Source organism: Oncorhynchus kisutch, linkage group LG5 (assembly GCF_002021735.2).
Source record: "Oncorhynchus kisutch isolate 150728-3 linkage group LG5, Okis_V2, whole genome shotgun sequence".
NCBI classification, from domain to species: domain Eukaryota; kingdom Metazoa; phylum Chordata; class Actinopteri; order Salmoniformes; family Salmonidae; genus Oncorhynchus; species Oncorhynchus kisutch.
The window spans coordinates 64,920,504-64,936,126 of NC_034178.2; the positions used below are offsets into that span (position 1 = coordinate 64,920,504).

The window sequence follows — 15,623 nt, forward strand, 5'->3', positions numbered from 1 at the left end:
TGTCTCCTGTCAGGCAATGAGTTTGATTATGGTCCTCATCTGAAATATTGAAATCACCCCCCCTTCCTTCACTCCATCCTTCACTTTCTCCCTCTTCCTCTTTCTTTTCCCCCTCCCCCACCCCTGTCACCCACGTCAGTATCAGAGCATGTCACAATATCTCTCCAAAGGACTCTTCGAAACCCGGGCTTTGTTTCTTTTATCTGATCATTTGTTTTTCTTATTGCATTAGCAAGGATCAATCTTCCACTGTTCTCACTGCAAAGCATCTGCACACTATCACTTTGGGAGGAAGTGAGCGTGTTAACTGAACTCTCTCTCCACTGCATCATGTCTTGGCTAAGAATACAATAACGAATGCTTATTAAATCTAGAACCTATTTCTGCTAGCTAGACTAACATCTGCCCCCATCATTCCCCAATTCAAATTCATCCAACTTTATTTGTCCTTTATTTAACCCACATCTTCATTAATCCCATTATATTGTCTGCACAGTGTCTCCTGTCGCCTCTCTGCGTTTCGTCTGGGAACATTTGAAAGTTTTGTTCCACTCCAGTGTACAGCAATAATGACCTGTTAGTGGTGGGCTAGCCTCAACTTCACTGAGCATCCTCTCCCAGTCAAATCAACGTGTCATTAGAAGAGGGGAAACACAGAGAGACAAATAGAGATAGAGAGACAGAGAGATAAAGCCAGAGAAATAGAGACAGACAGAGACACAGAGAGAGAGACAGAGAGAAGCACAAAGAGAGACAGGGAGACACAGAGAGAGAGAGACAGATAGAGAGAGACAAAGACACAGAGAGACAGACATAGACAGAGAGAGACAGAGAGAGAGACAGAGAGAGAGAGAGAGAGAGAGAGAGAGAGACAGACAGACAGAGAGAGAGAAACAGAAACATTAAGAATTGAAACAGAGAGAGAGAGAGAGAGAGACACAGAGAGAGAAAGAGAGAGAGACAGAGACACAGGGAGAGACACAGAGGTAGACAGAGACACAGAGACAAACAGGGAGAGAGACAGAGAACATAGAGGGAGAGAGAGAGAAACATAGAGACAGAAACACAGAAAGAGACACATAGAGACACAGGGAAAGTCACAGAGAGAAACAGAGAGAGAGAGAGCGCACGAGAGAGAGAGCGCACGAGAGAGAGAGCGCGCGAGAGAGAGAGAGCGCGCGAGAGAGAGAGAGCGCGCGCGAGAGAGAGAGAGAGAGAGAGAGAGAAACACAGACAGAGACAGAGAGAGAGAGAGAAACACAGACAGAGACAGAGAGAGAGAGAGAGACTACTATTCCAAATAGTAGTGGTATGGGTAGTAGGGTAATGGTAATGATAGCAGTTTAGTGATGGTGGTGGTAGTAGTAGTGGTAATGATGATGGTAGTTGTAGTACTGATATAATGGTGAAGATGACCGTTATTTAGTTATAAGTTAGTTATAGTTTAATTTTCCATGTTACATTTCTACTATATTGTTGTTCTTTTAGTATTTCATTTAGTAGTATTATTTACTACCATTTTATGTTATTATTTGATATTGTTCAGAATATTATTACAACGTATATTGTACACATTGTTGCTTTATCAATATTGACACAATGTTTTTCATGCCAATAAAGCAGCTTGAATTTGAATTTAGAGAAACAGAGAGAGACAGAGAGACACAGAGAGAAACACAGAGAGAGACACAGAGAGAAACACAGAGAGAAACACAGAGAGAGACAGAGAGACACAGAGAGAAACACAGAGAGAAACACAGAGAGAAACAGAGAGAGACAGAGAGACACAGAGAGAAACACAGAGAGAAACACAGAGAGAAACAGAGAGAGACAGAGAGACACAGAGAGAAACACAGAGAGAAACACAGAGAGAGATATTCACTTTGTATGTTGTCTACCTCACTTGCTTTGGCAATGTTAACAAATGTTTCCCATGCCAATAAAGCCCTTGAATTGAATTGAATTGAATTGAGAGAGAGAGAGAGTTCTTGTTTGTTTCTTATTTGATAAACCCCACTCCATGTAACCCCAGCATGTTATGCAATAACTCAGGCTTCAAATGAGTCACTCCTGTGGCAGCCTTCAATCTTTGCCAAAATGCATTAGTACGCCACTCAGAACTGATGCCACATAGGTTAAATGCAAATTATATAATTCCTGACAACCAATCAAATCAGAGTGACTCCACAACCCAGGAGTCCTGTTTCGTAATGAAATATGACATGACACAAAAGTCCTGATCAGAATACTATGACCTCATGACCTTGGACAAGGAGTGAGATGTTGATAGACAAGAAGGAAGAGACGAGAGGGGGTGAGAGGAAGAGATAAGAGAGGGATCAAGATATGGAGACAGAGGAAGAGGAGAGAGGAAAAGAAGAGAGGGGGAGAAGAGATGGAGACAGAGGAAGAGTAGAGAGGGGGAGAAGAGAGGGGGAGACAAGATATGGAGACAGAGGAAGAGACGAGAGGAAGAGAAGAGAGGGGGAGACAAGATATGGAGACAGAGGAAGAGACGAGAAGAAGAGAAGAGAGGGGGAGACAAGATATGGAGACAGAGGAAGAGACGAGAAGGGGAGAAGAGAGGGGGAGACAAGATATGGAGACAGAGGAAGAGACGAGAGGAAGAGAAGAGAGGGGGAGATAAGATATGGAGACAGAGGAAGAGACGAGAGGGGGAGAAGAGAGGGGGAGACAAGAAATGGAGACAGAGGAAGAGACGAGAGGGGGAGAAGAGATGGAGACAAAGGAAGAGACAAGAGGGAGCGAAGAGATGGAGACAGAGGAAGAGATGAGAGGGAGCGAAGACATGGAGACAGAGGAAGAGTAGAGAGGGGGAGAAGAGATAGAGACAGAGGAAGAGACAAGGGGGAGCGAAGAGATGGAGACAGAGGAAGAGACGAGAGGGAGCGAAGAGATGGAGACAGAGGAAGAGTAGAGAGGGGGAGAAGAGATAGAGACAGAGGAAGAGTAGAGAGGGGGAGAAGAGATGGAGACTAAGGTAGAGATGAGAAGGGGAGACAAGAGATGGAGACAGAGGAAGAGATGAGAGGGGGAGAAGAGATGGAGACAGAGGAAGAGAAGAGAGGGGGAGACAAGAGATGGAGACAGAGGAAGAGATGAGAGGCGGAGAAGAGATGGAGACAGAGGAAGAGAAGAGAGGGGGAGACAAGAGATGGAGACAAAGGAAGAGACGAGGGGGGGAGACAGAGGAAGAGACGAGAGGGGTAGACAAGAGGGGGAGAGAGAGGAAGAGGGGAAGACAAGAGGAAGAGACTGAGAAAGAGAAGAGAGGGAGACAGAGGAAGAGAAGAGAGTGGGAAACAAGAGGTGGAGACAGAGGGAGAGACGAGAGGGGAGACAGAGGGAGAGACAAGTGGGAGAGACGAGAGAGGTCTCCCCTCAGAGGGGGAGACAGAAGGAAGAGACTAAACCTAAAAGGAGAAACCATTACAATTAGGATGGTTGGACCATATTAAGAATTAGGGCCATAATTTGCATTTTTTTGTCATTTTGTATCTTTCACCGCCTTTCATTCATTAGACCTTTCCTCTTTTTTGTGTGTCTCTCTACAATTGTAATTTCAGTGTTTTATGCGCTGATAGCATTCCGGGCCATTGTCACATCGAACATACCAAACATAAACTGAGAGACGTGGTTTCAGATTCCACACATATCCAAATAGTACAGATAAATAATGAAGCTAGTCTGCCTGTTTGGAGACAGAGAGAGAGAGACACCCTCTTCAACATATATATCAACGAATTGGCGAGGGCACTAGAGTAGTCTGCAGCACCCTGCCTCACCCTACTAGAATCCGAAGTCAAATGTCTGCTGTTTGCTGATGATCTGGTGCTTCTGTCACCAACCAAGGAGGGCCTACAGCAGCACCTAGATCTTATGCACAGATTCTGTCAGACCTGGGCCCTGACAGTAAATCTCAGTAAGACCAAAATAATGGTGTTCCAAAAAAGGTCCAGTCACCAGGACCACAAATACAAATTCCATCTAGACACCATTGCCCTAGAGCACACAAAAAACTATACATACCTTGGCCTAAACATTAGCGCCACAGGTAACTTCCACAAAGCTGTGAACGAGACGAGAGACAAGGCAAGAAGGGCATTCATGCCATCAAAAGGAACATAAATTTCAACATACCAATTAGGATTTGGCTAAAAATACTTGGATCAGTCATAGAGCCCATTGCCCTTTATGGTTGTGAGGTCTGGGGTCCGCTCACCAACCAAGACTTCACAAAATGGGACAAACACCAAATTGAGACTCTGCACGCAGAATTCTGCAAAAATATCCTCCGTGTACAACGTAGAACACCAAATAATGCATGCAGAGCAGAATTAGGCCGATACCCACTAATTATCAAAATCCAGAAAAGAGCCGTTAAATTCTATAACCACCTAAAAGCAAGTGATTCCCAAACCTTCCATAACAAAGCCATCACCTACAGAGAGATGAACCTGGAGAAGAGTCCCCTAAGCAAGCTGGTCCTGGGGCTCTGTTCACAAACACAAACACACCCTACAGAGCCATCACCTACAGAGAGATGAACCTGGAGAAGAGTCCCCTAAGCAAGCTGGTCCTGGGGCTCTGTTCACAAACACAAACACACCCTACAGAGCCCCAGGACAGCAGCACAATTAGACCCAACCAAATCATGAGAAAACAAAAAGATAATTACTTGACACATTGGAAAGAATTAACAAAAAAAACAGAGCAAACTAGAATGCTATTTGGCCCTAATCAGAGAGTACACAGCGGCAGAATACCTGACCACTGTGACTGACCCTAAATTAAGGAAAGCTTTGACTATGTACAGACTGAGTGAGCATAGCCTTGCTATTGAGAAAGGCCGCCGTAGGCAGACATGGCTCTCAAGAGAAGACAGGCTATGTGCTCACTGCCCACAAAATGAGGTGGAAACTGAGCTGCACTTCCTAACCTCCTGCCCAATGTATGACCATATTAGAGAGACATATTTCCCTCAGATTACACAGATCCACAAAGAATTTGAAAACAAATCCAATTTTGATAAACTCCCATATCTACTGGGTGAAATTCCACAGTGTGCCATCACAGCAGCAAGATTTGTGACCTGTTGCCACGAGAAAAGGGCAACCAGTGAAGAACACACACCATTGTAAATACAACCCATATCTATGCTTATTTCTTTTATCTTGTGTCCTTTACCATTTGTACATTGTTAAAACACTGTATATATATATATATATTATATATATAATATGACATTTGGATTGTCTTTATTGTTTTTAAACTTCTGTATGTGTAATGTTTACTGTTAATTTGTATTGTTTATTTCACTTTATATATTATCTACCTCACTTGCTTTGGCAATGTTAACACATGTTTCCCATGCCGATAAAGCCCCTTGAATTGAATTGAATTGAGAGATTGAGAGGGAGAGAAGGAGAGGGAGGGAGGGAGGGAGGGAGGGAGGGAGGGAGGAGGGAGGGAGGGAGGGAGGGAGGGAGGGAGGGAGGGAGGGAGGGAGGGAGGGAGGGAGGGCGATAGGATAGGATAGATAGATAGGAGGCTGAGGGGAGGTGGGAGGGAGAGAGGGAGAGATAGGATAGGATAGATAGATAGATAGATAGATAGAAAGGGGTCTGAGGGGAGGTGGGAGGGAGAGAGGGAGAGATAGGATAGGATAGATAGATAGAAAGGGGTCTGAGGGGAGGTGGGAGGGAGAGAGGGAGAGATAGGATAGGATAGGATAGATAGATAGAAAGGGGTCTGAGGGGAGGTGGGAGGGAGATATGCTATGTTTATTTATTTTCCCTTTTGTTCTTTAATAACCATTTGAACATCGTTACTGTATATATACATATGCCATTTATAATGTCTTTATTCTTTTGGAACTTCTATGAGTGTAATGTTTACTGTTCATTTTTATTATTTATTTCACTTTTGCATATTATCTACTTCACTTGCTTTGACAATGTTAACATATGTTTCTCATGGCAATAAAGCCCCTTGAATTGAATTGAATTGAATTCGAGAAGAAGAGAGAGAGAGAGAGAGAAGGAGAGGGAGGTGGAGAGGGAGAGAGAGAGGGAGGTGGAGAGAGAGAGGTGGAGAGGGAGAGAGAGAGAGAGAGGGAGAGAAAGAGAGAGATAGGATGGGATAGATAGAATGGGGGGGCTGAGGGGAGGTGGGAGGTGTAGGATGGGATAGGTAGAATGGGGGGCTGAGGGGAGGTGGGAGGTGTAGGATGGGATAGATAGAATGGGGGGCTGAGGGGAGGTGGGAGGTGTAGGATGGGATAGATAGAATGGGTGGCTGAGGGGAGGTGGGAGGTGTAGGATGGGATAGATAGAATGGGAGGCTGAGGGGAGGTGGGAGGTGTAGGGTGGGATAGATAGAATGGGAGGCTGAGGGGAGGTGGGAGGTGTAGGATGGGATAGATAGAATGGAGGCTGAGGGGAGGTGGGAGGTGTAGGGTGGGATAGATAGAATGGGAGGCTGAGGGGAGGTGGAGGTGTAGGATGGGATAGATAGAATGGGAGGCTGAGGGGAGGTGGGAGTGTAGGATGGGATAGATAGAATGGGGGGCTGAGGGGAGGTGGGAGGTGTAGGATGGGATAGATAGAATGGGAGGCTGAGGGGAGGTGGGAGGTGTAGGATGGGATAGATAGAATGGGGGGCTGAGGGGAGGTGGGAGGTGTAGGATGGGATAGATAGAATGGAGGCTGAGGGGAGGTGGGAGGTGTAGGATGGGATAGATAGAATGGGAGGCTGAGGGGAGGTGGGAGGTGTAGGATGGGATAGATAGAATGGGAGGCTGAGGGGAGGGGGGAGGTGAAGGGTGGGATAGATAGAATGGGGGCTGAGGGAGGTGGGAGGTGTAGGGTGGGATAGATAGAATGGGGGGCTGAGGGGAGGTGGGAGGTGTAGGATGGCAGTAAGTTGAGACAGGCCCACTTTCTGTTATTCTAGAGAGGCTCTTTGTGGTGTGCTGATATCCCTGACATGATATTGTAGCAAAATAACACAACTGATGGATGTAATTAAAGCCTGTATTAGAGAGAGGGACAGATAAACAGCACAGAGAGACACACACATTTCTTTCCACAGGATGCAGCTTATGCCCCAACCTCTTCAACATATATATCAACGAATTGGCGAGGGCACTAGAATAGTCTGCAGCACCCGGCCTCACCCTACTAGAATCTGAAGTCAAATGTCTACTGTTTGCTGATGATCTGGTGCTTCTGTCACCAACCAAGGAGGGCCTACAGCAGCACCTAGATTTTCTGCACAGATTCTGCCAGACCTGGGCCCTGACAGTAAATCTCAGTAAGACCAAAATAATGGTGTTCCAAAGGTCCAGTCGCCAGGACCACAAATACAAATTCCATCTAGACACCGTTGCCCTAGAGCACACAACTATACATACCTCGTCCTAAACATCAGCGCCACAGGGAACTTCTATGCCATCAGAAGGAACATAAAATCAACATACCAATTAGGATCTGGCTAAAAATACTTAAATCCGTTATAGAACCCATTGCTCTTTATGGTTGTGAGGTCTGGGGCTCGCTCACCAACCAAGAATTCACAAAATGGGACAAACACCGAATTGAGACTCTTCATGCAGAATTCTGCAAAAAATATCCTCAGTGTACAAAGTAAAACACCAAATAATGCATGCAGATCAGAATTATGCCGATACCTGCTAATTTCCAAAATCCAGCAATGAGCCGTTAAATTCTACAACCACCTAAAAGGAGGTGATTCCCAAACCTTCCATAACAAAGCCATCACCTACAGAGAGATGAACCTGGAGAAGAATCCCCTAACAAAGCTTGTCCTGGGGCTCTGTTCACAAACACAAACACACCCCATAGAGCCTCAGGACAGCAACACAATTAGACCCAATCAAATCATGAGAAAACAAAAAGATAATTACTTGACACAACAAAACAGAGCAAACTAGAATGCTTTTTGGCCCTAAACAGAGAGTACACAGCGGCAGAATACCTGACCACTGTGACTGACCCAAACTTAAGGAAAGCTTTGACTATGTACAGACTCAGTGAGCATATTGAGAAAGGCCGCCGTAGGCAGACATGGCTCTCAAGAGAAGACAGGCTATGTGCTCACTGCCCCCAAAATGAGGTGGAAACTGAGCTGCACTTCCTAACCTCCTGTCCAATGTATGTCTCATATTAGAGACACATATTTCCCTCAGATTGCAGAGACCCACAAAGAATTCAAAAACAAACCCGATTTTGATAAACTCCCATATATACTGGGTGAAATTCCACAGTGTGCCATCACAGCAGCAAGACTTGTGACCTGTTGCCACGAGAAAAAGACAACCAGTGAGAACAAACACCATTGTAAATACAACCCATATTTATTTATTTTTGCACATCTTTACAACATGGTATATTAACATAATATGACATATGAAATGTGTTTATTCTTTTGGAATTGTAAATGTTTACTGTACATTTTAATGTTTTATTTCACTTTTGTTTATTATCTACTTCACTTGCATAGGGAATGTTAACATGTGTTTCCTATGCCAATAAAGCCCTTACATTTAATTTAATTTAATTTAATTGAGAAGGAGAGAGAGAGAGAACGAGAGAGAGAGAAAGAGAGAGAGACAGAGAGAGAGAGAAAGAGAGAGAGACAGAGAGAGAGATAGAGAGAGAGAGAGAGAGAGAGAGAGAGAGAGAGAGAGAGAGACAGAGAGAGAGAGAGAGAAAGAGAGAGAGACAGAGAGAGAGAGAGAGAGAGAGAGAGAGAGAGAGAGAGAGAGAGAGAGAGAGAGAGAGAGAGAGAGAGAGAGAGAGAGAAAGAAAGAGAGAGAGACAGAGAGAGAGAGAGAGAGAGAAGATAGACAGAGAGAGAGAGAGAGAGAGAGACAGAGAGAGAGAGAGAAAGAGAGAGAGACAGAGAGAGAGAGAGAGAGAGAGAGAGAGAGAGAGACAGAGAGAGAAAGAGAGAGAGACAGAGAGAGAGAGAGAAAGAGACAGAGAGAGAGAGAGAAAGAGAGAGAGACAGAGAGAGAGAGAGAAAGAGAGACAGAGAGAGAGAGAGTAAGACAGAGAGAGAGAGAGAAAGAGAGAGAGAGAAAGAGAGACAGAGAGAGAGAGTAAGACAGAGAGAGAGAGAGAGAAAGAGAGAGAGACAGAGAGAGAGAGAGAGAAAGAGAGAGAGACAGAGAGAGAGAGACAGAGAGAGAGAGAGAAAGAGAGAGAGACAGAGAGAGAGAAAGAGAGAGAGACAGAGAGAGAGAGAGAAAGAGAGACAGAGAGAGAGAGTAAGACAGAGCAGGACACTGGGAGAGGATTGTCCACAGATTGAGCTGTCCAAACAGGACACACACAGGCTTTGAAAGTAGACATCCTCTCATGCTTCTCTATGAACTTTACAGCGGATGTGCACAATTATTACCATTAACGTTAGGTGAAGTAAAGTCATACTGTGCAGCGTGGAGTTCTTCCATCACATTGTTATTGTTGCCATTTAGCGCCATGACATCACCCTGTCATTGAGAAGGACTGTTCCATGTTGTCATTTGCTGTATGTAGGCTCTAGTGTTGTCCATGACATCACCCTGTCATTGAGAAGGACTGTTCCATGTTGTCATTTGCTGCATGTAGGCTCTAGTGTTGTCCATGACATCACCCTGTCATTGAGAAGGACTGTTCCATGTTGTCATTTGCTGTATGTAGGCTCTAGTGTTGTCCATGTCATCACCCTGTCATTGAGAAGGACTGTTCCATGTTGTCATTTGCTGTATGTAGGCTCTAGTGTTGTCCATGGCATCATTTACCAGATGTAATCTTCCTATGAGGAGAATGAAATGGATGAGGAACCCAAATTCTTCCCCAAGATAACCCCCCCCCCCCCTTCCCTCCTCCTTTCTCGTCTTAAAAACGGAGGCGAGAGATAACTCTGACTTTGTTTTCTGGAAAGAGGAAAAGGGTAGAACGGGGTGTAATGATAATTCATAATTTGACAAACCTCATATAGTTCTCTTCCCCTCTGACTCATCTAGTTACTGAGGTGTATATAAGAACAGATATATAGTCAATATGCTGGGAACTGGAAATGGCCTGAATTTACTGATGTGGGTCCCATTCCACCATAAAACATATTTCCTTTATTATTTTGCATATACATTTGAGACGATAAAATGGAGTATAGTGCATGTATATTTTGACGTGATTTATTTCTTTAATTATCAGAGTGCTGTGTGCCCAGCCCACATGGATGCCCAGCCCACATGGATTATAACACACTGTATTCATAAATTGATATGTCCGAATATATAATAATATGACTTCAAATCATTAGCTAGATATCGTTTGTCTACTGAAGGCAGCCTGTTCAGACAAGTCCCATTTGATGAGCCCAGCTAGTTGAAGCAGCACTGTGGAAAGTTAGCTCAGTGCCAACAAAGATAACCTGGAAAGCTTCCCAATCGATGATATTTTCCCTCTCATTCCATCCCCACACCAACTGTCTGTTCATCTGTTTCTCTTAAATGAAAGGTGCATTAAAATGTGCGCCAAACTCTCTGAAGACCTCCGCACTTAATTAAAACAGAACAGACAGTCTGCGTCGCAAATGGAACCCTATAGTGCACTACTTTGGACTAGGAGCCTGTGTAGGGAATAGGATGCCATTTAAGATGTAGAAGAAAAAAAAATGCAACTTTTTTTTACCCAGAATAGATGTGGAAATGTTTTCTCAAATGGAATGCCAACACTACTGATCAAGAAGGAGCCCCCCCCCAACTCTCCCTTTGTGAGAGTGAAGCCTACAAATTGTGTGAAATAAAATATGGCATTGTGCATTAGAATGGAATCCATAAGAGAAGAAGCGCTTCGAGAAATAGTGGAGGTGCCTTTGTTGGAGTTGACGCCGTACAATGAGGACAGACTCTGGCCTATGTGAGCCATCAAACACATGCCTACAGATGTAGGATATTCATTTGATCTTCCTGTTGCAGGATAACGTTCCTGCAGTGCAGGACATTTTAAAATAGCTTCTGAAGTTTCTAATTTCCACTTTGACATTTCAGACCTGCCTTACTAAAAATGTATCAACACCTACAAAAACATGTCCATTAATTATAATCCACATAATCATTTCCTGTTGCTGCAGGATTGTTTTTCTGCTGTAGCAAACTGGCTCAAATGAAGATCCTACATCTGTACATATTGTTTAGATGTATGAAGAGTATGCATTAGCTGCAGTATAACTTGGCTCTGTGTACTATACATTCAATCTTAGTCTGTATAGAATATGAACGATTTATCCTGCAACTATTCAACTGGGACTGTCCTTGATATTTACATTTTATCATCAAGGTCATCCGACAAGGCTCCAGAGTAATGTCAAATGTTACTCTTATTACTCACTAGCCCTCTCTTACGAAGTTGAAAAAAGCTAAGGATTGGATTTGATTGGAAGAAGTGTTTCTCTACTGTGGAAAAACCAAACACATTGTCCATGGTTGATTAACATGCCCTTTGTACTTATGATATAGCATAAACTGTAAGACACTTAAGATAAGTGATGACTGTGCAAAGGGCCTGTCAAGACTTAGAAGAATGTCTGGTTAAGGCTGAGGCTGCGTACCAAACAGGGCTAACAAAATACTGCACTATGAAGGGAATAGGGTGTCCTTTGGGACACAGCCTCAATCTTAACAGTACCTAGTGTCTAACCTCATTGTGAAAGATCATGGAGATGTGAGTTCTCCCAGAAGATTCAACGAGGTACTCACTTCACACAATGGCTCCAATGTTTACAACAGACAAGTTAGTTTCCTTCCAACAATTATGAGGGAAATTCAATCTCCGGAAATGTTTGTTTTCTTGTCCATTAGACCAAACAATTACACAATCCCCGAAGGTTTACAAAAACATTTGTCTTCAAAGGACAATTTAGAAAATTTATATCCACGCTTTCCCAGACAATGCAATTACATTTTTCCCCCCTTTTCCCATTCATGGTCACTAGTTGCGAGGAGATGAACGCATGTTTAAGTGTTGTGTTCGTTCAACGTCTATATCCCTCCTTTACAATAAGTCACAAATTGCAATTGCAACTTCGTTGGTCGTGACCAGATTGAGGCTGGGTTTTTTTGTCGTATTTTTCAGTCTATGTCTTTCATTTGCTGTAGGGGTTATTTAGCATTATAAACTGGGTGGTTCGTGCCATGAATGCTGATTGGCTGACATCCGTGGTATATCAGACCGTATACCACGTGTGTGACAAAACATTTATTTTTCCTGCTCTAATTACGTTGGTAACCAGTTTATAATAGCAATAAGGCACCACTGGATTACTGAAGTGATCAAAGAATCTAATGCATTCAACTGGCTCTAATTAAGCAATAAGGCACGAGGGGGTGTGGTATATGGCCAATGTACCACGGCTAAGGGATGGATCCAGGCACTCTGCGTTGCGTCAAGCAGAAGAACATCCCTTAGCCGTGGTATATTGGCCATATACCACACCCCCTCGTGCCTTATTGCTTAATTATAGCCAGTTGAATGCATTAGATTATTTGATCACTTCAGTAAAGCTATTGGTGGTGGGTTGACTTAATATGTTCTAGCGGTTTTGTAACATTGTACCCAGTTCAATGCATTTGATTATTGCATCATTTTGGTAAAAGCTACACAATAGACTGGTGGTGGGTTGATATGAAATAATTGTGTCTTACTACAGTACTGACAGTAGCTAGCTGTCTACTACCTTTCAGTTATTTACTTCAACTTTAGTAGAAAAGAGCTCTCTGAGAATCCCTTTTTCCTTGGCTTTGCCTTGTATTTTCTGAAAGGATTCTCTTGAGATAAATGACCACTCCAGTGCAGAGTATGACAGCCTACACAAAGATGATATTGAATTGATTTCTGAAATGTTTCAGAACTGACATTTTTATGTATACGCCAAGAAATGAATCATAAAAAATTGATTAAAAACCCCTTGAATGGCTGACACAGGAATATTATTTGTGATGATTAACTTGACTCAGTCATTACATAGGGAGTCAAGTCAGAGTGCCTCAGACAAAATTGCTTTTTTCGTTCCCATTGAATTTCCCAGGTATTTATTAAATTTTTTTCCCGACTTTAGAATTCAGAATGATATTTTTCCTTATTGCAGCACGATGGATAGTACAGCAATACACAGATATGCATACTGGTATTCTGAAAACATGGAAACAAATGATCTGCTGTATTTCATGTGCATTTAGTGTATTCAGATGTCTGAAAGCTCATGTTACTGTTATGCACTAGAGACTTTAAACATGAGAAGCTTATAGGTAGGGTGTAACTGGGGACTGTGGGTGGAGAGTGGGGTTATAGGGAGATATACCCTTTATCATTGTCATAACAACCATCCCTGGGGTAGGGGGTGGGGGGCACCATTTCCTCATTAAATAATTGACTGTTCTCAAAATGACCTCTCCCCTACACACCTCAGATGGTCTAAAATCCTACAGTTCTCATGACTAACCTACCTATAAGCTACATCAAGCCTACAGTTCTCATGACTAACCTACCTATAAGCTACATCAAGCCTACAGTTCTCATGACTAACCTACCTATACGCTACATCAAGCCTACAGTTCTCATGACTAACCTACCTATACGCTACATCAAGCCTACAGTTCTCATGACTAACCTACCTATACGCTACATCAAGCCTACAGTTCTCATGACTAACCTACCTATACGCTACATCAAGCCTACAGTTCTCATGACTAACCTACCTATAAGCTACATCAAGCCTACAGTTCTCATGACTAACCTACCTATAAGCTACATCAAGCCTACAGTTCTCATGACTAACCTACCTATAAGCTACATCAAGCCTACAGTTCTCATGACTAACCTACCTATACGCTACATCAAGCCTACAGTTCTCATGACTAACCTACCTATACGCTACATCATTCCTACAGAGCTCATGGCAGTACATACAATCTCACATCATCTCCCTCTCTGTTTGTCCTTCCAGAGCTATTCCGGACAGGGAGGAGGAGGAGGCGGTGGGAACGGTGCGGGGGACGAGGACTACGAGATCCCCCCCATCACCCCTCCTAACCACGCCGAGCCCTCCCTGCTCCACCTGATGGACCCAGAGTCGGGCTACCTGTGCCACTCCCTAGGGGCCCACCACAACGGCCTGCTCAACCCCTACTCCTACCAGGAGCTGCCCGCCCTCATGATGTCCAATATGCTGGCCCAAGAGGGCCACCTGCCCTCCAGCCAAATGCCCTCGGTGAGTCCCCCACAAGCGGTTTGCTTTGATATCACACCTGGGTTGAAATACTATTCGAAATCATTTCAAATACTTAATCTGTGCTCTATTTAGTTTTCCTGTTGCAATGGAGCTAGTAGACCAGTTCTACAAACGACTGGTCCGCCCACCTGGCAGAACAGGCAGCCTTAAGCAAACACAACAAAGTATTGCAAGTAGTCGGTCTGATACTGATTCACCCACTCCTTAATTTGGTTGTAGCAACGAGTGGTGGTCAGAGGGTTGTGTTCCTTGTCGCTTGCCTGAGGAGACTAGTATGCCTAAAATAGTTTGCAGTTTGAAACAGATACAGTTTGAAACAACTGTCTCAAAATGGGCATTTCTACAAATAGTTTGGATGAGTAGAACATTTGTTTGTTTGGCTCAAGGGAAAGCATATAGACTGCCTACTCTTCTGCTTTGTAACTTTTTGAATAGTCAAATTTTACATTAACAACACAGGCTATGTAAATCATGTCTCTGTTGGTTTCATATGACATGCAATATCAAGAAGAAGGCAAAGTAAGAGATTGCCCTGTCAGCTCTGACACACAAAGGTTTGTGGGTAAATCCAGCAGTGTCAAACATCCAATATGAATACACTGATTGCTATAATGTATGAATACAGCCTCACTCAGCCTTTTTACACAAACTTCTTCAGTGTGCCACAAGTTGTCATCCTTAGCCATAATTGTATTCATGAGAAAAGGCAGGAAATCGACATTGTTTCCATATGTCTGGAATGAGATCATTCTCTATAAAACAGTCAAATGCATCCCAAATGGCACCCTCTTCTCTGCAAGGTGCACTACTTTTGACAAGGGCGCATAGGGCTCTGGTTGAAAGTAGTGCACTATGTAGGGATTAGGGTGCATTTTGGGACATATTTATCATCTACTGTATACACCATCAGTATAATGAAACTGTCTATATAGAGAGTAGAGACACTTTCATGTACCTGGTCAGAGAAACAAAGTGTCATTTTAACTGAGAAAATGAAATCTACTTTTTTTATACAGAAACTGTATAGAGACTGAGAGTTCAAGGTATTAACTTAGGACCAGCATATCTGATTGTATACGTGGTCATACTGTATCATCAATACACACAATTATGGCTTTGGAAATGATATCCGCACAAAAACAAATATCAGCTTTTTTATTACTATGAAAAGTATTTTCCACACAGTAAATATGGATATTTGATATTTCACAAAATAACTATGGTTTCCTTTGAATGATGGTGTCTTTTGAGAGTCTTTTAATGTAGCCATATAGAGGACATGGAGGTATTTTCATGGCAAC

General features: G+C 43.3%; 1 protein-coding gene across 3 annotated transcripts in view; it reads left to right on the plus strand.

Moving 5' to 3' along the window:
• Positions 1-15,623, plus strand: part of LOC109891654 (TOX high mobility group box family member 2) — a 205,132-nt gene that overhangs the window by 113,138 nt on the left and 76,371 nt on the right. For all 3 annotated transcript variants that reach the window (XM_031825676.1, XM_020484174.2, XM_031825675.1), the window contains one exon: positions 14,038-14,301. In XM_031825676.1, the coding sequence (XP_031681536.1) occupies positions 14,038-14,301 (264 nt within the window). The remainder of the gene's footprint in view (positions 1-14,037; positions 14,302-15,623) is intronic.